General features: G+C 42.1%; 4 protein-coding genes and 1 long non-coding RNA gene across 6 annotated transcripts; 3 read left to right on the top strand and 2 right to left on the bottom strand.

The window, feature by feature from the left end:
- The first annotated feature begins 392 nt into the window (after nt 1–392).
- On the top strand, nt 393–3,613 carry LOC136355418 (isoleucine--tRNA ligase, cytoplasmic-like). 2 transcript variants are annotated; one of them, XM_066307984.1, is made up of 5 exons: nt 393–1,005; nt 1,688–1,753; nt 1,840–1,981; nt 2,734–2,927; nt 3,279–3,613. In XM_066307984.1, the coding sequence occupies exons 1-4, from the start codon at nt 472–474 to the stop codon at nt 2,736–2,738; spliced, it is 747 nt and encodes a 248-aa protein (XP_066164081.1). In that variant the 5' UTR covers nt 393–471; the 3' UTR covers nt 2,739–2,927; nt 3,279–3,613. The 2 variants fall into 2 exon arrangements, with proteins under 2 accessions (XP_066164081.1, XP_066164080.1); XM_066307983.1 differs by lacking the exons at nt 2,734–2,927; nt 3,279–3,613 and having other exon boundaries at nt 1,840–2,135.
- Nucleotides 3,614–4,722: 1,109 nt separating this feature from the next.
- Nucleotides 4,723–5,448, bottom strand: LOC136355419 (uncharacterized). The gene is made up of 3 exons (XR_010739669.1): nt 5,402–5,448; nt 5,180–5,311; nt 4,723–5,116 (listed from the first exon to the last, which is right to left on the bottom strand). It is a non-coding gene; the product is annotated as an uncharacterized lncRNA (long non-coding RNA).
- A 5,677-nt stretch (nt 5,449–11,125) lies between these two features.
- Nucleotides 11,126–13,078, top strand: LOC107279905 (uncharacterized). The gene is made up of 2 exons (XM_015767701.3): nt 11,126–11,421; nt 11,490–13,078. Exon 2 carries the CDS (start codon nt 11,882–11,884, stop codon nt 12,710–12,712), a length of 831 nt encoding a protein of 276 aa, XP_015623187.1. The 5' UTR covers nt 11,126–11,421; nt 11,490–11,881; the 3' UTR covers nt 12,713–13,078.
- A 1,001-nt stretch (nt 13,079–14,079) lies between these two features.
- Nucleotides 14,080–22,763, top strand: LOC9272464 (isoleucine--tRNA ligase, cytoplasmic-like). Its single transcript, XM_015767700.3, has 22 exons — nt 14,080–14,224; nt 14,369–14,466; nt 14,788–14,866; nt 15,923–16,081; nt 16,258–16,347; nt 17,268–17,401; nt 17,652–17,811; nt 17,968–18,051; nt 18,211–18,423; nt 18,527–18,652; nt 19,133–19,270; nt 19,373–19,476; nt 19,757–19,820; nt 20,088–20,176; nt 20,259–20,400; nt 20,628–20,691; nt 20,765–20,832; nt 21,318–21,440; nt 21,521–21,586; nt 21,932–21,993; nt 22,093–22,125; nt 22,244–22,763. The coding sequence occupies exons 1-21, from the start codon at nt 14,099–14,101 to the stop codon at nt 22,100–22,102; spliced, it is 2,199 nt and encodes a 732-aa protein (XP_015623186.2). The 5' UTR covers nt 14,080–14,098; the 3' UTR covers nt 22,103–22,125; nt 22,244–22,763.
- Nucleotides 22,764–23,979: 1,216 nt separating this feature from the next.
- LOC136355070 (uncharacterized) lies at nt 23,980–24,327 on the bottom strand. The gene has a single exon (XM_066307204.1). It carries the CDS (start codon nt 24,325–24,327, stop codon nt 23,980–23,982), a length of 348 nt encoding a protein of 115 aa, XP_066163301.1.
- Nucleotides 24,328–24,332: the final 5 nt, after the last annotated feature.

The following is a 24,332-nucleotide window of genomic DNA, read 5'->3' as shown; positions in this document are numbered from 1 at the left end:
TTTTCTCTAATAAGCCAAAACAACTTATTAGGAATAAAAATTAATTTATAGGTAAAACTTTTATATATTTGTTCGTAGCGACTTAAAACCAACACCAAGAAGAAATTACATTGAAAATATCTTAAAATCAATTTCTAAATCAAGCTCGAAAATTTAAATTTTAGCTTTTGTTTTGACTTGACCACCTGATGGGGCTTTAAATCTTGATAAGGTTGAAAAACCAGTAATAAAGTGAACTATAAACCCCTCCAGGAGTCCAGGAGTCAGGACTCCGTCCACTGCACCTCCCCGCGATTCTAAAATAGAAAAAACCGCGTGCCGCCGGCGTCGCAAACTTGAGCGCCACGAATCGCCGCGGGAAACAAATACCCCCACCCCCCGCCTCGCCTCTCGATCCCAAAACTTGCGCGCCACGAACCCCTCCTCCTCCCCTCGCCTCACGCATTTGGTCGAGCAGCTCACGCGCGCGCGATGGACGAGGTGTGCGAGGGGAAGGACTTCTCCTTCCCGGCGGAGGAGGAGCGGGTCCTCCGCCTCTGGGAGGAGCTCGACGCCTTCCACGAGCAGCTCCGCCGCACGGCGGGCGGCGAGGAGTTCGTCTTCTACGACGGGCCCCCCTTCGCCACGGGCCTCCCGCACTACGGCCACCTCCTCGCGGGCAGCATCAAGGACGCCGTCGCCCGCCACCACGCCATGCGCGGCCGCCACGTCGCCCGCCGCTTCGGCTGGGACTGCCACGGCGTCCCCGTCGAGCGCGCCGTCGACGAGGCCCTTCGGATCGCCACCCGCGCCCAGGTGCTCGAGATGGGGGTCGCCAGCTACAACGACGCGTGCCGCGGCGTCGTCACCAGGTACGTCGCCGAGTGGGAGGCCGTCGTCACGCGCATGGGGAGGTGGGTCGATTTCGAGGACGGGTACAAGACCATGGACATCAAGTTCATGGAGAGCGTGTGGTGGGTTTTCGCGCAGCTGTGGGACAAGGACCTTGTCTACAAGAGTTTTAAGGTCAGTACGTCAGGTTTTTGAAAATCGCTAATTAATCCCTATGCCTAATTCCCATTTATGCACAATTTAGATTCTAGAGGTCTTTATGATCGATTTAGCCCCTCTTCTGATCTCATCATGGTTTAGGATTATTATATGGGACTATTGTACGCTAATTAATCCCCCATGCCTAATTCCCATTTATGCACAATTTAGATTCTAGAGGTCTTTATGATCGATTTTAGCCCCTCTTCTGATCTCATCATGGTTTGGGATTATTAGATGGCTCTACCGCTAGGACTTTGGAAATCTGTCCGACAGAAATGTATATGATCAAGTTGGTTACTGGCTCACTGCTAAGGCTGCGTTCGTAAAACGGAACAACTCATTAACATGATTAATTAAATATGTTAGTTAAAAAGATTTAAAAAATCAATTAATATGATTTTTATAATTTTCTTTAAAAGAATTAGCAAGCGTGGTTATATAAAACAAGTGAGTAGAAGATGAGAGGAAGGAGTATCGAGCACAGACCGTTCTTCCAATTAGAGTTTGGGACTATGGGGTTTGGGTTTTGGTCAATTTGACATGCTTCGGATGCATTAATGCTGGAATTATCTTTAGTTAATAATATTATGTGCAACCCCCCTTCCCCTTTTTGTGTATTTATTTCCCTGTTTAAATCTCTGGAGCTGTTCTACAGGTGATGCCTTACAGCACTGGCATGAAAACACCATTGTCGAACTTTGAGGCAGGACAGCACCGCCAGGTCAATTGTTGTTTTCTCTCCTCTGCACGCCCTTGTTTGACCTGCTCTGTTAGTTGACCTGATGTTTAATTTTGATGATGTTGTAGTTTGTTCCGGCCGAAACAGCCATGGTGTCCTTCCCTGTTGTTGGTGATGTGGACAATGCAGCTCTTGTTGCATGGACAACAACACCCTGGACGCTACCTAGCAACCTAGCACTCTGTCAATGCAAAATTTGTTTATGCCAAGGTTTATAGCGTATTTAAATATTTTTATTGCTGTGTTTGTTAATAGTACAGTCTGCATGTATGGAGTAATTTGTTGGTGATTTTGGGTACGTGAAAAATAGTCCTGAACTACACCTAAAGCAGACAGACCATAGAAAATGGTGGACATTTGCAATTTTTTTCCTGTCATCTGGTGAACAGCTGGGGTTATCTGGACTTTTAAACTAATTCACATAACTCAAAATTAATTCAAGACCAAGGCTTTACTCTTGCCATGCATTTTGTAATTGTTTCATTTGCCACTTCTGGGTACTTTTACTAATTGCCTACCTATTCTAGAGTCATGACAGAAAACAATTACTAGAATTTTCAAAGATCTGCTGATCTGCAGCTAATATGCCTCTGCTTTCACTGCAACTTCAGATTACCCTTATGTAAACTCATACTGCATTTTTTTTTATCTCAGATATATATAGCTGATACTTCGATTGCTTTGTAACTTACACTTGTTTTATTTCTGACTGTGACTTGCTCTGTTTTTTTAATTTATGTTTACTGTGAAATGATCGCAATTTTCATACAATCTTACCGTGAGAAAATTATTTGGTTAGCTTCGAATACTAAAAATTGTCTCTTGATCTTGTTATAGGTTTAGGCTCATCCAAGTTTATGATATCTCATACAAAGAAATAGTCATAAAGCATTATATTTTATATTTCTATAGTTATACTGTTCTTAGCTTCTATCTGAAGAGCTGCACTACGGTACAAACAGGTTAAGGACAAATCAAATGGGAGCGTATATATTGTTGCAGAAACTAGGCTAGACCAATTGCCGGTCACGGTCAAAGTTACTGGAAAGAAGCCAGGGCCTTCAAAGGGGAGCAGTGGAGCTGCTAAAAATGGACTGGATACTGAATCGTATGAACTACTCGAAAAGATTCATGGATCATCCTTGGTAGGCCTTAGGTCAGTGCTACTGCTGTTATTAATTGGATCTTATGATTCTTTCTTCCAATATATCCGGTATCGCATTCAAATTTACTTTTAATATCTGCAATCACCTAGTACGAACTGATATTACAATGCTATTCGTGTGACTAGAGCCAATGGGATTTCAAATCCATCCAATGTTTCTTATCCGGAAATCTTCATCGTTTTTTGAGATTCTAATGCGTCCATTTCCTTTTGAGGGTTGACAATGTTCTAGACTTCATAATCTTGGTTTATTCTTTCTTTTAGTTACTGAATATATTATTGCAGTTGTGATCTTCAGTTTATTCTAAGCACTCATGTTTTTTGTTTCCTTTTGTGATACAGATATACTCCTTTGTTCGACTATTTCTCAGAGCTGCAGGACACCGCATTTAGAGTCGTAGCAGATAACTGTGTAGCTGATGATACTGGAACTGGTGTTGTACATTTTGCCCCTGCTTTTGGTGAAGATGATTATCGTGTCTGTCTTGCTTCGGGGATAGTTGAGGTAAGAATTATTCTTCTTAATTCGAAGTATAGATACATTTTACTCCTACACACTATCCTAAGCTTAATTGCAGATGGGAAAAATATTTGGACGTTTCTCTCTGTGAAGGCTAAAACTGAGATTTACCTCAATAGTTATTTTCCTTGAATTTAGCAAATGTTGAATTTTGTCCCGAGCTCATTTTTCTTCTTCTTGAATATTTTGTTCTCAAGAGTCACTTTGCTTTGCTATTTTTGTTCTACGATACTTCCATTGATTTTCGCCCTATGATACTTTGCACTACTTTATTTACCTTGATCGGGTAGAATGAATGTGATAACGTTTGCTCTAATCAACAAGAGTAACAGAGTACCCATTGGAAATTGAATTTTTTTTATTTATAAATTTTTTTATTAAAAGTTTTACAAAAATAATTTTCCATTTTGAAAATTGACGGAAGTAGTCGCCTACCGCCCTCTGGGAGGGCGATTTTTAAAAATCGCCCTCCCAGAGGGCGGCGAAAATGACGTGGCAGCCGGCCGTTCGCTCTCGGGCGACGGCCGTCAACGAAATTTGCAGGCGGCCCCCTTGCCGCCCTCCGCTAGGGCGATTTTATACTGTGCGGGGGGCCGCCTGCAAATGGGGGAGGGCGATTTTATACTGTGCTCTATATTTTTTTATAAATATCAATAGTTATCAAATCTTTTTATATTGAAAACTATACAAGATTAAAATCTCCAAGACTGGTAAAATACAATTTTATTATTTTTTAGGGCATATTTGGATTGTTACCGTACAAATATTTTGTTAGTGCCAAAATATAAGCAAGTTTTGGCACTACCAAATATTTGGTAAGGTAAAATTGCATTTGATCATATTTGGTTTGCTGCCAAAATGTAAAATTGTAGTGAAGAATGTTCTACATAATCTCAAATCTAGATTACGTATTACCAATGAATAGGCTTCCATTTTCGTGTGTGGTGTGCTAGTGGGAAAGAAGATATGAAGAGGTTGCCTTCAGATTGTCAATTATATAGCGTCGTTTTCACTGCAATATATGTGAACTCAATGAGATACATTATTCATTAGATGTGACAAGACGATCACGCGTGGGCGTGAATCACTTTATGTCAACAGGCAGCGCCGAAAGTTGATAGTGATAACTCGAGCTGCCGCTTTTCATGTGTGCTGTTGTGGACTGTGCGCGCTACTGGATCTGACACTACCGTGAAGCGCCGAAAGTGTGTTGTCGTGAGCATAAGTTGTTCTAGCACCATATGAATGAAAAGAACTATGTAGACGAGACAAACACAAGTAGTACTGCAGTAGTAATAGCAAAAGTAGTACTGCTTTACAAGTTTGTAAGCCAAAAGAAACGGTCACATAAGGACTGAAGAGGTAGAACACTACTGACGAGGCCTTTTACCCCTGTCCCTCCTACCCTGCGCCCTAATGTGCCCCTGGGAGTACGTGAGTCGGTCCGGGGGTACGGCACGGCCAACCCGTCCTGCCTGTACAGGTGTGACCTCTGGCTGCTCCTGAGTGTGCGCCTCTGGAGCTCCTCCAAGCTGAGAGGAGCCTAGTACGTCGTGGTGGTGTGCACCGTGCAAGTCGTCGTCGTAGAACTGGCTAGTAGGACCAGTCCTACCGGCGTGAGACGAAGAGGCCCCAGTACCGAAGATCCCGGCTGCAAATCCTGCTGGACAAGGACCATCAGTTTCGTACAAGTATTTAACAGTGGTAATAAAAAGTAAAGTACCGTGTGGGCGAGGGATCGACGCTCCGTGAGAGGAAGAGCTGGCGAACGCGCCCGAAGAGGTGGCGAACGCCCCTGCGGAGCTCGCGGAAGCGCCGGTCGTGCCTGCGAACGCGCTCGAAGGCAGACGAGGTCCTGCGATGAGGAAACGTGCAGTTAAAACATGGTGACATATTCGTGCAAAAGCTGAAACAAAAATGAACTAATATCTGGGCTGAACTGTACCGTGCGAAACCGGTGCTGTAGGTCGCACTGCTCCGAAGCTAGGGGCACTCGAAGGCAAACGAGGTCCTGCGAGGATGGAACATCAAGTTACGACGGGGTGATGTTTTCGTAGAAAAACAGAAACAAAACTTAAGAAACCTCTGGGCTGAGCAGTACCGTGCGAAACAGGTGCTGTAGGTCGAGGTCCTGCTCCGACGGTAGGCGCGCGAGGCCGTGGTTGTACCGGACCAGCTGGAGGTACGACGTCCACGGCGCTGCGACAGGAGAAGACGTGCATGACCGCACGCATCTTCTCCTGCATCCGGTCGAAGGTCACCCTCTGCTCAACGTCAGTCAAGTGCAAACCTCTGTTCAACCTCACTTGGACTGCGGTGATATCGGCACTGATATCCCGTGCGGCATCAGCCTATGCAAGATGGAAATAAAAAATTCAGTAGTTGTCCTATATTATGCAAGATAAATGAAATAATTGTAAGAAGTAATACAAATTGGACGTACCGCCACGAAGTAGTCTCGGTCACGGTGCGTGGGATACGCGTCCGTGACAGCGGCAACGTGCGGCTCTAGGGCGTCTGGAGTGAAGGTCACACGCGCACGAGTGCGAGGAAGGTACCAGCGAAGGTAGTCACGATAGTTCTCCTCCGTGTGTGGGAAGAGCTCGTTGATCACCTCCTCTGTAGCTAACACCCAGTCGTCAACGTACTGCTGTACACGTGGAGCCCAAAGTGCGCCTGCTAGCTGTCCCCGTCGAGTCAACCTGTGAAGAGAGGTAAATTATATGGCTCGATGAAGTAATTATCATAAAAATTTAGAAATGAACAATCCGAACTCACGAGTGGTCGGCAGGGAGGACGGTCGGCTGCACGTTGCCCGGAAACACCTGCCTAAGTCCGAACTGTCTCATCACACGCTGCGGGCAGTGAGGCTCAACGAAAATGTCGAACACCATCGGCAGGATGGTGAGCCAGTAAGCCTGGTCGCGTGTGCACAAGGACGAAAGTCCTAGCGGTGCTCTCGCAGCGACGGCCTCTTCTGTGTACGGCTCCCAGATGACGTCGCTCGGCTGGAGACGGTCAAACTCGAACACGAAGTCCGGGTAACCACGTCTCACCTGGACGTGAGCGTAACGACGCTGCAATAAACATGATCGGAATTAGACATGTTATGTGAAGAAAAAAAAAGAAGACGACTGATAAACTTATAACGCAGCGAAGTTGCACTAACCCCACGTCGACACCAGTAAGTCCCCATCGTGGGACCGTCCTCTGGCCACTGCGCGCTGCGACCAACCCCGTAGGGTGCGCTGTCCACCACTGGTCGACCTATGGCAAACCTCTCGGCTGCCCAAAGCTGAAGCAACATAGGGCAGCCAGCGATGATCGCTCCCGCGTCAGTCTTCGTGCACGCCTCACAGAGGGCACGGTACGTGGCTGCTAGCACGGCAGAACCCCTGCTCCACTGCGGCACGTCCTGTGGCTGAGCATCCGCGATGGACCGTGCGTAGTGGACCAGCCGGAAGTCCACAGCGTGCCCGTGGGTGCTAGTGAACATCACCCACCCGAACAACCACAACAGGTACGCCTCAAGGGAGCGTCGGACCGAGTAATCATCAGGGTCAGGGTGCAGAAGGTCCGCCTACAATTAAGAATGAAATTTTAGTACAAAACACTCATCCGGTCGCAAATAAGCATGTATGATAATAACAACTTATTTACTTACAGTGAACTGGAGCAACCAAGCCTTGCTAGGCCCGACTGTAGAGTACGGAGGAAGGGTGTTGGCCGGTCCTAGGTGTGGAAGGCGCATCACCTGCTCGAAGCGCGCAGTGATATCCTCCTTCCACCCAAAAACACCGTCCACGGGACCAACTGGTGCTCCCGCCAGCGGTAGCCCGAGCAGGTACGACACGTCCTGCAGTGTCGGAGCCATCTCCCCACAGGGAAGGTGGAACGTGTGCGTCTCAGGTCTCCAGCGGTCTACAAGAGCGGCAAGGAGTGACCGGTCTGCATCCCACCGCTTCGCTGGGTCACGGTCGTCCGCCGCCGCCTCAACAAGCCTACAAAGTGGTAGAAGACCTGCCGCACGCAACCTGTATAGAGCAAACTTCAAACATAAGTACGACACAAAGCAAAGTTGAGTTGAAATGTGAACATACGCGTACCAAGGAACGTGACGGGGGTCGACACGCAACCACTCGCGCGACGTGCGTGGACGGAAGGTGCCGAGCTGTGCACCCTCGACTGCTGACAGGAACGAGCGGTGGTTCCTGTCAATCCCACGGTTCAACAGCGCCGGTGTGTCGTACGCCATACCTGCATCAAATAGGTTGATCAGAAACATATAAATAATTAGTTCAACATAAGTAATAAATGTTCATAAGCGAATTACTAACACATACTAAACAAGAGTACAAACAAACAAAAGTGTTTAGTCCGAACACTCATCACCAGGTGGTCACCTACCATCACTTGCCTGTCCAGATGGACTAGCATCTGCGCCGCTTGGAACTTCTGCATTCTTCGGGCATTTCTTGTAAGTATGGCCGCGCAGATCACACTTGCTGCAGCGTAAAGTCCTCCCACCTGCTTCTGACTCATCCATATCATTTCTGATGCGTCTAGTTTGGCGTCGACCCTTTTTCACCCTTAACTTAGATGGATCTGGAATATAAAAAACTTGGGCACTCAGCGTTGTGTAAGATCCTGAGATCCCGAACCCATATATCTCCTCACTCCATGTATGAAAGATTGCTTCTTTCCTAAAATAATTTGAGACGTACACATTGGGAGATATGCCACAATCACCGGCAGCAGCAAGAACGTGTGAGCAAGGAAGGTGATGAAGCTTCGGCTTCATACAACTGCAGGTACATCCACCATCCGCCTTCAAGACACATTCCTGCACGGCTTGCTTGCGATAGATATCACGCCTGCTCCTATCAACACACATTATTTCATACCGATGCACTTGTGTGCCTTGAGCAACAACTCGATGTCTCCGTGCCTTTTTGATTTTATCTTCCATGTACTTTGTCACTACGTTGCCAAACACTATGTTGTTATCAGCCATGGACGGACCAATTTTCTTGTATCGATCCCTAAAGTACGCTTGCGTGCCGTGAAGGATGAATTCAACAATAGCAACCAATGGAAGTACCCGAACTCCTCGCATTACCCAGTTGTACACCTCTGCCAAATTGGTTGTCATTATGCCATACCGAGATCCATCGGTGTCGAACAATAGAGACCACTTCTCCTTAGGCTCATTCTCAATCCACTGAGTGAAATTTCTGATGGACGACCCTGACCTCCTTCTCATTGTTGGTGGGTCATCATGTAATGCACCAAGAGGTATGGGAGGCTCGTCACCTTCAACTAGTGGTCTGCGAGATTGCTCATCTGTTTGCTTCGTTGTCAACTCATCCAACTTGTCCCACAACTCATTAAATTTCTTCTCTTGGTTCTTGCACCCTCAATTACCTCGTTCTCCTTATACTCCCAGGGTACATGATCACCCTCTGATATAACAAGTCCAGAGAAGTCCTCATTTGCCCAATCAGTGGCCATTACATCACCTTCCTCATCGGATGATGCGTCGTCGTCCGCTTCCTCATTATCCGAATCTTCCCTCTCCATTTCATCAACAATTATACCGACTCTCTCCCCCTCATCCGCCATGCCCATAGCCTGCTCCTCCCTTGGTTGATTTTCCTCATTTTGCATCGATGGTCCAACAACATCCCCTGCATTGATAGGACCCTCTACATCTTCGGTTTGCATTGAAACATTTATATCTTTCTCTTGTACTGACACAAATATAACGAGGGGCCATGACCGTTCAAAAGCCATTTCCACATACCGTCTCCAAGCATCAGTGCTGTCCATCGGCATTAGTTCCCAAAAATAACCTTCTGTTGCACGACTCACTACAACTGACACTGACATTGTGTAGACTTCTTGGTCTATTCTAAATCCTCTCAACAACCAACTATAAATTGACTGAAATGTTCTCTCCGCAGGCCTATCGATGCCCTTAGATGTCATTACAAAATCTGACAGATCAACACCATCTGGACCAAATCTAATATTTCCTTCACCGTGAACTATCTGAAATGTGACCTTACTTGACATTGTGCCTGATGAAAACAATAACTGCGTTAACCTCGCATTTCTGTACTACGCCCTAAGTTACATTCTCTACAATATTGTTCTCTAAATTTCTAAAATTACGTTACATTCTCCAGATCAAACTAAACTACATCTTACAATTAACACTACTATCTATGTCTCAATTCATACTATTATATTCTATGCTCTGGATCTACACATATGTGTTGTGTGCTACAGATGTGCTAAAATATATGGAACTAAAACTAAAACGCAACATATATACTCAAACATAACATATTAGTACAAATGCAAAAGATGTATGGGAGCATACCTGTGATGAATTGAGCGAACCAGCAGGGCTTCGCCGCTCCCCTTCTGCTGCCCTCCCCTCTCTCTCTTTCGTTTTTTTTGGATTTTTAGTGAATATAATGAAATTTCACAGAGGAGGGACTGGGCTTTATAGGGGGGAGGCAAAAATCGCCCTCCCCCAGGGCGGCAAGGGGGCCGCCTGCAAAATTCCATGCCCCCCCTCGCCGCCCATTTGCAGGCGGCCCCCCCCACAGTACAAAATCGCCCTAGCGGAGGGCGGCAAGGGGGCCGCCTGCAAAATTCCATGCCCCCCCTCGCCGCCCATTTGCAGGCGGCCCCCCGCACAGTATAAAATCGCCCTAGCGGAGGGCGGTAAGGGGGCCGCCTGCAAATTTCGTTGACGGCCGTCGCCCGAGAGCGAACGGCCGTCTGCCACGTCATTTTCGCCGCCCTCTGAGAGGGCGATTTTTCCCAGAGGGCGGTAGGGGACTACTTCCGTCAATTTTCAAAATGAAAAATTATTTTTGTAAAACTTTTAATAAAAAAAATTATAAATAAAAAAAATTCATGGAAATTTCATATGGTCGTGTAGTTTTTGTTTGGACTTCGGCACAGGGCCTAGTTGGCTAAAAGGCCCAGGGCTGACGGCCCGGTCCATGTCATGGGGTTTTGGCCTAGCCCAAGCATGACATGGTCCGACTGGTGTCAGGCCCGTGCCTTGGCCTTTACCTCGACACGATGGGCAGGCCGGCTCGGTATGGCTTGGTCCAACGATCAAGGAGGCAAAACAGACGAGGGAGCCAAAATAGGCTTATTCTAGCTCTATAAGGCATGGCCCAAAGAGACGAGTGATTCAAAATAGACTTACTCCAGCCATTTAGGAGACGGCCCAAATAGATGAGGGAGGAAAATAGACTTTTTCCAAGGAGGAGCATGGTGGCTTTCGTGCCTTCGGTCCGGCCCGAGTCTTATTAGGCCGTGCCTAAGCTATTGGTGCAGTACATTGGCGGCCTGCCCCGGTCGGCGTGTATGTCGGGCTGGCACGGCCCGACTCTTCTTGGGCCTGGGTCGGGTCGTGTCGGGTGGCCCAGTTTGCCATATGGCCTAGAGGGCTTCACCGAGAAAGAAGTGTTTAGTTCACGTTAAAATTGAAAGTTTAATTGAAATTGAAACGATATGACGGAAAAGTTGAAAATTTGTGTGTAGAAAAATTTTAATGTGATAGAAAAGTTGGAAGTTTGAAGAAAAAGTTGGGAACTAAACCAGCAAGTCTTTTTTTAAGGGTTACATGATGAGAGAGAACACTGGTGGTCGTCTGGTCGGGTGACCGGAGGACAAAGATACGATACATCCAGTCCTCACCCCGCCGCCGCCATCCAGGCGCCGACGACCTCCCATCTCGGAGCCGGCCGGTGACCACCGTGCCACCCTTCTTCCCCCCACCTCCACCACGCCGCCGCTCCACCCCCGCAGATCCAGAACGCATCCCCCGCCGCCACCAGCCGCCATCCCGGCTTTGACGACCACCATCCGGAGCAGGTGACCACTGACCACCGCGCCACGCCGCATCCCCCGCCATCCACCACCTGCCCTGCTCGCGATGTGAGCTTTCCTCTATAAACTTCACCTTCACCTGCCCAGTCCAGTGGCGGCTCATCAAAGATTCACAGGAACGATGGCAGCCTTCAGATGTGTTCCGCCATGCCTCGGGAGCAATATCCTTGATCCGGGTAGGGGTTTTCTTTCGGACAAGTGCTTCAACTGCCGCGAGGTTGGTCATCGGGTAGCAACGTGTCCGGTTGTTCCTCCCCGCCCGCAGCGTGCTCGACCGGTTGCCACCGGGAATCCACCACGCTCCTTGTCAAAGCTGCGAGGGAAGTGCTTCAATTGTCTGGCAGCTGATCACCGTGTCGCGGCTTGCACTCATCCTCCCCGTTGCCTTTGTTGTTGGGGATAAGGCCATTTCGCTCGGTGGTGCCCTTCTTCAGGCCACTTCTCCTCAGCTTCACAGAGGGCTGTCCCTGTTGCCTACTCTTCACAGAGTGCAGGGGGATACCAGTCGATGTTGATCACGTTCAATGCCGACGCGATTTCTACAGCTTTGATTTCTCAAGCTATTAGCGAGAAGCTTTGTATCCCACCTGCCGAGTTCCGGGTGGAGATTCTTCCAAAGATGACAAATGACAATGTTGGTGCCGAGTCCCGGGTGGAGGTTCTTCCAAAGATGACAAATGACAATGTTGGTGTCCCCAATAAGGTGGTTTTGGGGTGCCATTTGCCAGATGGTCAGGAAGTGCCCTCTTCTCCACCCGAGGGAGATTTGGAGAAGCTTACAGCAGCGCCCCTTCCTTCAGTTGTATCGCCCCTTTCTCCGAGCGCACCTAACACAGCCGTCGCATTGACTGTTTCAACATCCCATGGGAGTGTTCCTTCATCTCTCAATGAAGGACATGGGGTATCTAGCAAGATAGCTGCACCAAAGGAAGAGCATGTTACTCCAACTATGGACCCTCCATCTAGGTGTGAGCATCTTCCTCTTGAGGTTGCACCAAGCAACCTGGTGACAGATAAAGCAGAGCTACTTGAGATCACAAAAGCTCCAGCGGTGAAGAATAGGTTGGCCAAAAGAGTGCGGCAAAAGATTATCACTGCCACCTCTCGAAGAAGTGTCCCTCTACCTTCAAACATGAAGAAAAGGCGACTCCTCATTGACCAAATGAAAACATATGTACTCATGAAGAAGCTAGGCATTATCACAAAGGATGAGGAGGTGGATGAAGACACTATGGATAGGTGCATTGCGTTCCTAAAAGAGGCATACCCGGGACACTATGTTCAGCTTGCTGTAATCTTATTTGGGCTACACAACGTGGCTCGTGTTCCAGGACCTTAACCTAGATTCATATTAGTTTGGTCAGATGCGTGACTTGTTTAGGTGTTTTAGGTGTTTTGGGTGCTTTGGTGTGACTTGTTTAGGTGTTGGGTGTTTTAGGTGTTTTGGGTGCTTTGGTGTTTGCAGGTGTTTAGTGTAGCTTTGGGGAATGTATTATAGATGTTTTGGCTGCTTTGGTGTTTGCAGGTGTTTAGTGTAGCTTTGGAGAATGTATTATAGATGTTTTGGCTGCTTTGGTATTTCAGGTGTCTAGTGTAGCTTTGGGTAATGATCTTGAGGTGCTTGTAGGATGGTGTTTTCAGTGGGAACCCTTTCTTGGGTCGATGTGTATCTCTTCTTTATCAATGAAATGAAGCAGTTTCTGCCTTTGTTTTTTTTTATAAAAAAAAGAGCATAAACTTGAAAGGCATAGGGATAGCCTTCACATTAAATTATGAAATGCATAAGCATTATCTATTTGCTGTAGTAAAAAGTGATAAATATGGGCCCTACAATACTTTTTTTTTTCAAATGACTCTTACAATGATAGGTTCATGTGATCTTGCTGACCATGCACAAGGTTTTAGCAGAAATATTGGCAGAGGGTGAAAAGTAACAATCTAATCAGCAGTTAAGGTTCGAATTGAAAGGTTTTTTTACTCTATATATATATATATGTGTGTGTGTGTGTGTGTGTGTGTGTGTGCTGCTCATCTTGGAATATTTGTTTGTTGATGTTAGTGAACTTTGGCAAAAGGGGGTGTTGGTGAATTCTGGGGGAGGGATGTGTGGGTGGGTGGGGAGGTGTGTGCATGTGCGTGTGAACCATCTACATTACTACTATGGGTTGCAAGGATATGGTCTGTGACTGAGTCCACCTTGAGTTGAGTATCTTTAACTTTAGTGCCTTTTTGTTTTATGTTGTGTATTGACATTGTTGCCCTGCTGCATTCTTTTTCTTTCCTTTTCTTTTTGGGAAATATGCAAAAGGTTTTGCATATCAGCAGGTTAGAAAGGTTCGCCTACAAAGATCAGATGCTTGAAGGCCGAAGCCAACAATTGGAAAACCAATCAAACATGAAAGAAATTAGGTTTACACTCTTGCAACACGAATTAGCATCCTAGAGAGCAAAATCTCTACTGTGCGTATTCTTCTTTATATGGTGCATAATGAAATACCTTATTGTATCATGTTACTAATTTGGTTAGCATGGGTTATTTGATTTCAAAATTTGCACTTGTACTCTTTAACCTGAAGTATCAAAATGGATTTTAACTACTCTGTGAACAAAAGGATGGCTCCTAATTCAGGTTTTCATTGTTGTACCCAACAATAATCACCATGGTTTTAAATCATTAGCTACTGTATGTGCTAGTAAAACTCACTTAACTGATTGTTTCTTTCAAATGCAGGGTACCGATCTTGTTGTTGCTGTTGATGATGATGGTTTCTTCAAAGACAAGATCTCCGAATTTAATGGTCTACTTGTCACAGACAAAGAAACCAACAAATATGTAATCAATGCTGTAAAGGTAAGTGTTTTCAAATGTTCAGTTGCCGGTAACTTATGCTAACTGTAAGCAGTAAATTTGCATTCAGCTTGTTCAGAAAAAAATCATGCGTTTTTTTACTTGATGTTTTGTATGCTGAAATTGTATGCTACATGTAATATTCAGAAAAAAGGAAGACTTGTTAGTCACGGAAGCGTTATACATAAGTATCCATACTGTTGGAGATCTAATACACCTCTCATATATCGGGCAGTTCCAAGCTGGTAGGTATTTTCTGCTGGTGTAAATTTGGACCATATACTAGCACATTCTTCTGCTGGCTTTAAATTGAGCTGTAGTACTCTGATATTCCTGCTCCAATAAAAGTTTTTTTTTGGCATGTTTATTCTTAAAAAAACGCCGAATGCTTATCTGAAGGTTTTTAATTTGATTGAAAAATTGAATATAGGGCTTTGAATTGAAATATACTGATAGAAAATACATTTCCATTTTTTTTCACATTTGGGTTACTTCTCTTACCTTTTGTTTATACCTTTTGATGTAACTCAGAGGAATGTAGCCTAAAGATCTTTGTTGTAGTGTAGGTTCATCAGAGTTGAAAGGATTAGAGATCAGTTGCTGGAATGTAATAAGGAGACATACTGGGTGCCTGATTACGTTAAGGTATGCTGAACTTTGTGTTTTAATATTGGCTTTCATTATTTGTATTGTTAACATCTTTGTTATATAAATGTGACCAAAGGAAAACCCTGTAGTCAAGTGTTGTGCTACTCGAGTGGGCTACCACCTTTGATGCTAGCCTTTCTCTCATGTAATCTGTGTGACTCCTTTCAACCTTATAAACATTGGCAGGCAGTTATTTTCCAGCCCAGAAAAAAGGGTGGAAGACACGTAGCAGGAAATCTTATATTGTAAATTCTGAAAGAGCTAAAATCAAATATTGTTCCTAGCTTAGCATGCTTGTTGAACGAGTTGTTTGTCCTTAATTCTTAACTTGGCTCTTTCTTGGATACAGAGACAATTTTCAAAACCACTTGCTCCTTCACTGATATTTCCAATGACAATCAATTAGTAGAAAATTTCATCCAAAACATTTTTAAAACTCAAATTTGGCCTTTTAGCCAGAATTTTTATTTTTTTGGGTGCTGGGCCCTGATTACTCAAATTTAAATGTAAAATGTTCCATCTTTTTGGCAAGTTAGATTGGACTGATAAATATTTTTAGAACCAACATAAAAAAGCTAATGCTGTTTTCCCCTGATGCAAACCATGAAGTTCAGTACTTCAATGCTCATTTTCAAAGGTGTGTTTAGTTTTGCTCTTTGCTGATACTTGGTTGATTTCTATTCTGATGCTTTCATGGTGTAATTCTGTAGTACTAAATTTGTAGGTACAGGACATTGGTTGTGCTAACATATTATGTATGGATGGACGCTCTACTGCTACTTCATTCATGCATATGTGCAACCAAATCATTTCTCATATCAGAGTTTGCACGTGACTTTTTGTCATGCGTTTTCAGATTGCACGTTTAAGACTTTCCATGTGGTTTCTTGCCGGTGTTTATGCTGAAATGTTTCTTGTTACTTCCGAGAAGCTCTTGTGAGAGATTTAGTTTGTAGTAACTAGGAAACCACTTAAGATTTTTAATAAATTGTTGCAAATTGATTTTGTGTTTCTTTTACCTAGATTTGTGGTTCTTGACAATTCATAATGCAGGAAAAGAGATTCCATAACTGGCTTGAAGGGGCTAGAGACTGGGCTGTTAGCCGAACTAGATTCTGGGGCACTCCTCTTCCTCTATGGATCAGTCAAGACGGAGAAGAAATAATTGTTATGGACTCTGTTGATAAACTCGAAAAGTTGTCTGGTGTCAAGGTTAATTATCTTTGTTATGAGAGTTTTTTCCCCTTTGCTGGTCAACTAACGCCGGTCCACTATAATTTTAATTTGAGAGTAGTACTATTTTTTTTTCATATTTCTTGAGTTCCAAAATTTACATAGCACTTGACACAAACCTGTTCTAATATAAATCCTCTAAAAATCTTTACCAGATTAGTGATCTTCACCGACACCATATAGATGGCATCACAGTTCCCTCTCAGAGAGGGGAAGAGTTTGGGGCGTTGAAACGCGTTGATGAGGTAAGTTGATCGCAACTCATAATTTTACATCACCTTGTACCTCTCAATTTCCTTGAGTCTTGATTCATGTCCCAAACAGAGAAAAAAATTATTTCTCTGTTCTTGTTTAAGATGTACTTTTTTGATTTGGATTATTAGGGGACACTCTACCTAAAAATAATTTTCTAACATAGCATATGCAAAGAGTAGAGTAGTGTTCATATTGTATGAAAATAACTGTAGGTACATAGTTCCACATCTTATTGCAAATTCATGTTTGTAGAATGCTTTTACCTAATCTTGATCAACAATTATAAAATGCATCTGTAAAATATTATGTCTAAGTTTAGAAAAGTTTAGATTGATTATTCTATTTATAACATCATAGAAGTTCATTGAGATAGTGTAATATCTTAAATTATTAGTAATATCTTAAATTACTAGGAAGGCATATGAACTGTAGCGTGGCCAATTCATGTTCATCTTTTTTCCCCTTTTGTTTTTCATGCACTTTTCAGTTTTGAGTATTAATGTACATAATTTAAAGAGAAATCATTCATCCAAGTTATATTGATAATTCAGCATATTGCAGGACTTACATTATGAGTCTAGATTTGCTTAATGCCTGAACGGATAAATAGCTATTGCCGTGTGTTTTAGTGGCATAAATTTTAATGCTATCGGGAGTCTATAGTAGAAGTTGTAGCCTGCAATATAGGGTATTGAAATAAGCTAGCCCAATTGGAAGCATGGTGCATACTAAATTTGATGAATTCAGCTTGATTACTCCTTGAATTATATGCAAATCTAGGTGTTGTGAAATGATTTATGTCAATTTCATACAAGTTAAAGCAGTGATGTTGGATATCATGTGTATACCCTGTCTTGTCTTCACTGATGACTGTTATAAATTGAGAAAGTATCTTGTGCTCACCATTCAGGTTTTTGATTGCTGGTTTGAGAGTGGATCCATGCCATATGCCTACATTCATTACCCATTTGAGAATCGCGAACTGTTTGAAAAGAATTTTCCCGGAGATTTCATAGCCGAAGGGTTGGACCAAACTCGTGGATGGTCTGTTTTATCTCCTGATCTTTTATTTAACAGCTGTTCTTTTTTAATTTCCCTTGATGGCTCAACATTGTACCTTTTTTCGGAGTTCGTTCTTTCTGTAGATTCATGATCATAAAACTTGATAGTATTTTGTGCATATAAAATTTTAATCGTTAATGCAATTTAATAAGAAAACCTTGTCCAGATGTGCTTACCTGTTTACAAATGTGTCGAAGGACCTATTCAACATATAAAATTTTGGATCTTGCAGGTTCTATACTCTCATGGTCCTGTCCACAGCTTTGTTTGGGAAACCTGCATTTAAAAATCTTATATGCAACGGTCTGGTCTTGGCTGAGGATGGCAAGAAAATGAGCAAAAGTAAAAATAATTACCCTTCACCCATGGAAGTCATTGATAATTATGGAGCGGTATGTTCTAGTTGAAGTCAGTGATATTGGCTTATGCTGCTTATCATTTTACTGATTTATGCTGCGTCTAGATTTTTTTTATCTTGATTATACATATGATTAATTTTATAACTTCTGAGCTGCGATTCATACGTTCAACATCCTTTTCTTTTCCAGGATGCCCTGAGGCTATATGTAATAAATTCTCCTGTCGTCCGTGCGGAGTCCCTACGATTCAACAAAAATGGTGTCCATGGTGTGGTAAGTTTCTTTGTTCCTTGCATTTATGTAATTTTATATGTTTCATTCATAGCTATATTCATATGGTCAGGCTACTGATCCACATATTGGTTATACTTCTCCAGTTATGAATTATGATAGTTTTTGAGAAAAATACTTAACATTCTTTGACTCAACCAGGTGAAAGATGTCTTCCTCCCATGGTATAATGCTTATAGATTTCTTGTTCAAAATGCTAAGAGGCTTGAAGTTGAGGGTCTTGCTGTATTTTCACCAATCAATCAAGCTATTCTTCTGAGGTCATCTAATGTGCTAGATCACTGGATACAGTCCGCTACTGAAAGTCTAGTTAGTTTTGTTCGACAGGAGATGGATGCATATAGGCTTTACACGGTTGGTCATCTTTGATTGATATTTGTTCTCAACTTCTGTTTCTTTTCATATTTATGTTGTGCTTGATATATAATGATAATTCATTATCTTACGTTCTCAACAGGTTGTCCCTTATTTAGTAAAGTACATTGACAACCTTACCAACATATATGTGCGTTTCAATCGCAAGCGTCTGAAAGGTCGTACTGGAGAAGATGACTGCAGGATTTCTCTTTCAACACTTTACCATGTACGCAGACTTTCAGTGATTTTCTGCTTTTGACAACTTCAGCTGAACAGGAAAAAATGCAAGTCACAACAGGATATATTTTTGGGATAAGATGGTGGTTAATGTTTCAATGATTATCTCCTTAAATGGTTAACTTTGTGTTTTTGTTTTCTTGATTCTCATTCCTTCATGTCATGGAATTATCTTGCACCGTTTCTAATCCATTTTCTCATGTTCTTCTATATGACTATATATTTCATTAAGCTACTCCTTTTTGTTAATATAGCACAATAGGAGACTCCTTTAGTCCTGTTGTAGTGCTGTTTACTTGTAAAAAAAAGGCTACTATTTTTGCTTGAATTCAACAAGATAAGCTGCCTAGGAATCAGAAGTTTGTTCCCATGGCATGTATTTCACTTATGTGGTTCCTTCCAGATTATGCCTAGTATGTAGAAATAAAATTTCTTGTACTTATCTAAGATATTTTGATGATTAATTTAGGCGCTTGTAACAACTTGTGTTGTGATGGCTCCGTTTACTCCCTTCTTCACTGAAGTTCTGTACCAGAACTTAAGAAAGGTGTCCAGCAAATCAGAAAAGAGCATTCATTTCTGCAATTTCCCTTCCTCAACTGGGCAGGTACTTTTTTTAATCAGTTTAATACTCCTCTTGGTTATATGCTGTTCTACCAGAAGTCAGAAAATTGTATACAGTGTGCAACTTATTTGGCTCTATGATCAGATAGATGAGCGTGTTGAGCACAGTGTCAACAGGATGATGACCATCGTTGATCTTGCTCGAAATATTCGGGAGCGGCATAACAGACCTTTGAAAACACCATTAAGGCATGCTCATTATACAACTATACTATTTACACAATTTCTTGTTTTATGGTGAATTGATTTTATACATATAGAATTGACCAACAGACCTAGAAACAAAAGATAAATCTGCATCATGAACAGTTCCTTCATTTTTTTTCTTTTTATGTTTGTCACTCGGTGACTTGAATCAATCGACATATCTAAAAATGATTGCTTATTATTTCTTGTTTCCCAAGGCCTATCTAGCTCATGTATAAGCTCTTTAAATATATTTAACTGAGTAACTTTCTTGACTTTCCAGGGAGATGGTAGTTGTGCATCCTGACAATGATTTTCTTGAAGACATAACTGGAAAGCTGAAAGAGGTTTACAGCGAAACTAAGATTATCTATTAAAAAACTCCCAGCATCCCGTTCTAAATTTATGCAAAATTATATCTGCGATCAGCTGATCACTTCAGAATATTCTGCCTTCTTTTCTCCATCACATAGATTTTCAATATTCTGCATGTTTTCATTTTTCATTCTCATCATTTGGCGACTATGATCATATTTATTGTTCAATATTTGAGTTATTCCTAATTATGGTAAGCATTATGTGTTTATATATTGATTCCATTTTCTGCTTTGTAGTATGTCAAGGAGGAGATGAATGTCAAGATGGTCACTGCTTGTAGCGATCCCTTAGTGTATTCATCTTTACGTGCTGAACCTAACTTCAGGTAATTAATGCCTATTTGAATGTGCTTGAAGACTTCCTTTCACATTTGTAGCTGTTTTCTAATATTATTTGTGTTTCTGTAGTGTGTTAGGCAAAAGATTAGGAAAAGACATGGGCAAAATATCAAATGAGGTGAAGAAGATGACTCAGGATCAGATCCTAACATTTGAGGAAAGTGGCGAAATATTTTTTGGCAGTCATCTCTTGACGTTGGAAGATATTAAGGTAATAGTATTCCTTATTATGGTAAAAATGTACCCAAGTGTTTATTTTGATCCCACTGACTTGTTCTGTTTTCATTCAAACAAATGTCAGTGTTAAGGGATTATGCCTGAACATTGTTGCTAGAGGAAATCTTTCTCCCTTAATTAAGTGATCTTTGACTTCATGGATATTTGTGACTGATATTAATATAGAATAATATTTATCCGTTCCTTCAATTTCGTTCTTAGGTTTTTCGAGAATTCAAGCGCCCCGCAAATGTGTCAGAGAAGGAAATTGATGCTGCAGGAGATGGTACCTTGCAAACATCTTCACATAGTTTCAGCATTTATGGAACCTTTTCTTACCTCACTTGATATTGTTGTAGGCGATGTTTTGGTTATCTTGGATCTCCAAGTTGATCAATCATTGTTTGAAGCTGGAGTTGTTCGTGAGGTGATTCAAAAATTATGTCTTATCATTTGGAGTATATATAATGTTCCATATTGTAGATGAATTTCTTTTTAGTTATAATGTCAAATACTATTTGGATGTTTCCTTGTTCATACCAAGCCGAGTAGTGCTTTGGACCAAGGCTGGAAAAGTCCGGCTTTGAAATGCCAGGCCCAAGTTTGGTTCCCAGTCAAAAGTATAGTTTTTCTATGTGAAATATCAATATTTAATTATTTCTGAAGATTTATGAATAAATATCATGCCTCTAGATGATCATGCCCAAATTTCTAACTTCTCCTAGCTATTGCCATGATAATGTGGTATTACACATGATCTGCAAATATTACCTGCAAATGTAATTTTTCTACACATGGTCTGGGTTTTGCGTTATTTAATTACATTTAAAGTTTTCATCGCTTTGTCTCTTCCATTATATCTTGTTCAATTTCTGATTACTGTAGTCTAATGATTATGAACATTTTTACCAGGTTGTGAACAAAATTCAGAAGTTGAAAAAGACTGCTCAGCTGAGACTGACCGACCCAGTTGATGTTTACTACAGTTCACAGGATAGCAGTGATAGCTCTCTCGAAAAGATTTTGCAATCGCAGGTTAGCTAGTTACTTAAGCTAATTATATGCGCTTTCATGGTTTGCTCCATGATATGCATATATGGTGGTGTTGGTTGCAGGATCAATATATTAGAGATGCACTTGGTTCCCCTCTTACCTCGAAGGCACAGGCACAACCCAATGTGGTTAGTTTGAATCAACATACTTTTTACATGACATTTCCTGCTTGCCTTTTGCATGCGTGTGGGATATGTTACATCTGCAGTTTAAATTTGAAGTTATGTATCCAATTTTTTATATACATGTAATAAAATGTGAGATTTGCCTGATAAACAGTACATATTTAAGAAGGATTTACTATTTTATATGTTTTTAGAAGTTATATTAGTTGGTATACCGTGGATAAATATTGTACGGATCTCCGGTTGTCTCACCATCTCAGCTTTTCACCTTGCTCGCAGAATTTTAAACGTCTTAAACATGCGAATATTAGTTATCCATTGATCATACATATTGTTATGGTTTTGCAGGAAGTAATCTGTGAGGAGGCCTACAACGTACGTGGCATGTCTTTCGTTATCTACGTGGCAAGGTATTGCCATGTCCTTTTTCTGTTTATCTGAATCTTATTCTGAATGTTTGATTATCTGAAGAGTGTGTTTCACACTATCACACCTTCCGTTTACTACAGGAAACAGTGAAGCTTGTTCATCCTTTTATCAAGGTATATTCTGACCGAAGTCTGTCGTCCAAGCTAGAAAACTAGTTTTTGCACTCTTGCATTCTATCCCACATAAATATATTTCGGCTATGATATATGATTTCTCTTGTTGCTTCTGTAGATTGAAGATTTCCCGTGAGTAGATCCCTTCTTTGAATTTGGAATTTTATTCAAAGAAATATGTGGTTAATGTAATTGTAGTTGTGTGGTTAACTAGGAAATAGCACCGGCTATTTTCGTTAGTGTCCTTCCCCTCCCTCTCTTTGTAATATACTCCCTCCGTTTCAAAATATTTGACACCGTTGATTTTTTTAAGTACGTGTTTGACCATTCGTTTTATTCAAAAATTTTAAGTAATTATTTATTCTTTTCATATCATTTGATTCATTGTTAAATATACTTTCATGTACACATATAGTTTAACATATTTCACAATATTTTTTGAATAAGATGAACGGTCAAACATGTGCTAAAAAGTCAATGGTGTCAAATATTTTGAAACGGAGGGAGTAAAAGGCAACTTGGCAAGTCTTTGTAAATGGGGCAATTACGTAATTAAAATAACTTCACGAGCCTTGCTGTAACATATACAATCAGCTAAGCAGGCCTGTTCAAAATAGAATGAAAAAGTTTTCCCACAAGGATTCGGAGCTCTGATTTTCTGGTCACAGTTTAAGGTTAAGGGAGTAGGTTGTATAGCAGAGTTTAAGGTTAAGGAGAAACTATTTTAATGCCCTAAATAAGTATAGTTTTCTTATTATCCCTAAATAAGTATAGCTTTAGTTAGCCAGTGACATACTAAGAATAATATGACCATTAATATAGAGAGAAATCGAGAAGAAAAGAAAGCAAGGGGGGAGTATTATTGATTCAATGATTTAAGGAGGAAGCACTGTTGATTCTATGATTAAAAATGAGAAAAAGATGTACTATTAGGGCTCCTTTGATTTGGAGGAAAACATAGGAATTTTAGAGGATTTCAATCCTATAGGAAATTTTTTCCCTATGAAGCCCTTTGAAACAAAGGATTGAATCCTATCTAATCATTCCTATGGAATGGACAATCCTATAGAGATTTTGGAGGAAATTTAGCAAGAGCTTCAACCTCTTGCTAAATTTCCTTTGAGTCTATATCTCTCATTCAATTCCTGTGTTTTTCCAGTAGTTCAATCAAACGATCATTCCTGTGTTTTTCCTGCGTTTTGCAATCATCTGTTTTACACTTATATTCCTATCAAAATCCTATATTTTTCCTATTCCTACGTTTTCTCAATCCTGCGATTCAAAGGGGCCCTTAAAGAGTTATAGCGAACCTCTAGAACTACCTATTTAGATACTCCTACATGCTTGTTTAGGAATGGAGTGGAGGTAGCAGAGAAGATGACTAACAATGATAAATAGTGGCCGGGTGAATTAAAAAAATATTTACTCTAAAATTATTTATATTGCAAATTCTTAACCTTAAAAAAATTCCTTATATAAAGAAGGAAATTGTTATGCGTGACTTAACTTTTTAGATAAGACGAATGGTCAAATGTTGAGCACGGAAACTTATGGCTACACTTATAATGGGACGGAGGGAATACTAAATTACTCTCGCTATTAAAGCATGTTTAATAGAGTTGTTATTTTTATACTCTTCAAATGTCCATTTAACCACCTTGAAAAGAATTCACAGACTCAAATATATCTTTCACTCGAAGAACAAACTTTATTAGTCACCTGGTCACGCTCACGGCCATATTCGTCTGAAACTCTGAACAATGGTCCATGTGCAACAACACAAGGATGACCCAAACTCAATCATATCAACAACAAAAACAATCAAAGAAACAAAAAAAAAAAAGAGAGCACTCTTCACTCCTCGATGATTCCTAATCTAGAAGTCCTAGGATGAAAGCACTTGATCCTATTCCTACCACCATCCTGCCTCGACTTCCGCGACGCCCGCGCCAGGAACGCGCGCGCCGCCGCCATTTCTTCGCCCTCCTCCTCCTCCTCCTCCTCCGTCGCCGGCGGCGGCACGATCGCCGCCTTCGCCTTCGCCGTCGCCGCCGGTGACCGGTGCAGCCTGCACCGGAACGAGCCCGGGTGCGTCGTCGGCGCGCACAGGCAGTACTTGGCCACCGCCGCGGGCGCGCCGGCGTTCTTGGCCGGAGAAGAAGAAGACGACGACGACGACGAGGAGTTCACGGCGGCGGCCATGGGTG

This window comes from Oryza sativa, chromosome 2, assembly GCF_034140825.1.
Source record: "Oryza sativa Japonica Group chromosome 2, ASM3414082v1".
Taxonomy (NCBI): domain Eukaryota; kingdom Viridiplantae; phylum Streptophyta; class Magnoliopsida; order Poales; family Poaceae; genus Oryza; species Oryza sativa.
Note: the sequence above shows the minus strand (reverse complement) of the source record. Positions and strands in the feature narration are given on the sequence as shown.

Coding starts and splice junctions, on each gene's coding strand:
- LOC9272464 (XM_015767700.3), top strand. CDS start 14,099: ATGCAGGGTACCGATCTTGTTGTTGCTGTTGATGATGATGGTTTCTTC. Junction 14,467..14,787: donor TATCGGGCAGTTCCAAGCTG/GTAGGTATTTTC, acceptor GTTGTAGTGTAG/GTTCATCAGAGTTGAAAGGA. Junction 19,477..19,756: donor CCTTTGAAAACACCATTAAG/GCATGCTCATTA, acceptor TTGACTTTCCAG/GGAGATGGTAGTTGTGCATC.
- LOC107279905 (XM_015767701.3), top strand. CDS start 11,882: ATGTTGATCACGTTCAATGCCGACGCGATTTCTACAGCTTTGATTTCT.
- LOC136355418 (XM_066307983.1), top strand. CDS start 472: ATGGACGAGGTGTGCGAGGGGAAGGACTTCTCCTTCCCGGCGGAGGAG. Junction 1,006..1,687: donor TTGTCTACAAGAGTTTTAAG/GTCAGTACGTCA, acceptor GCTGTTCTACAG/GTGATGCCTTACAGCACTGG. Junction 1,754..1,839: donor AGGCAGGACAGCACCGCCAG/GTCAATTGTTGT, acceptor ATGATGTTGTAG/TTTGTTCCGGCCGAAACAGC.
- LOC136355070 (XM_066307204.1), bottom strand. CDS start 24,327: ATGGCCGCCGCCGTGAACTCCTCGTCGTCGTCGTCGTCTTCTTCTTCT.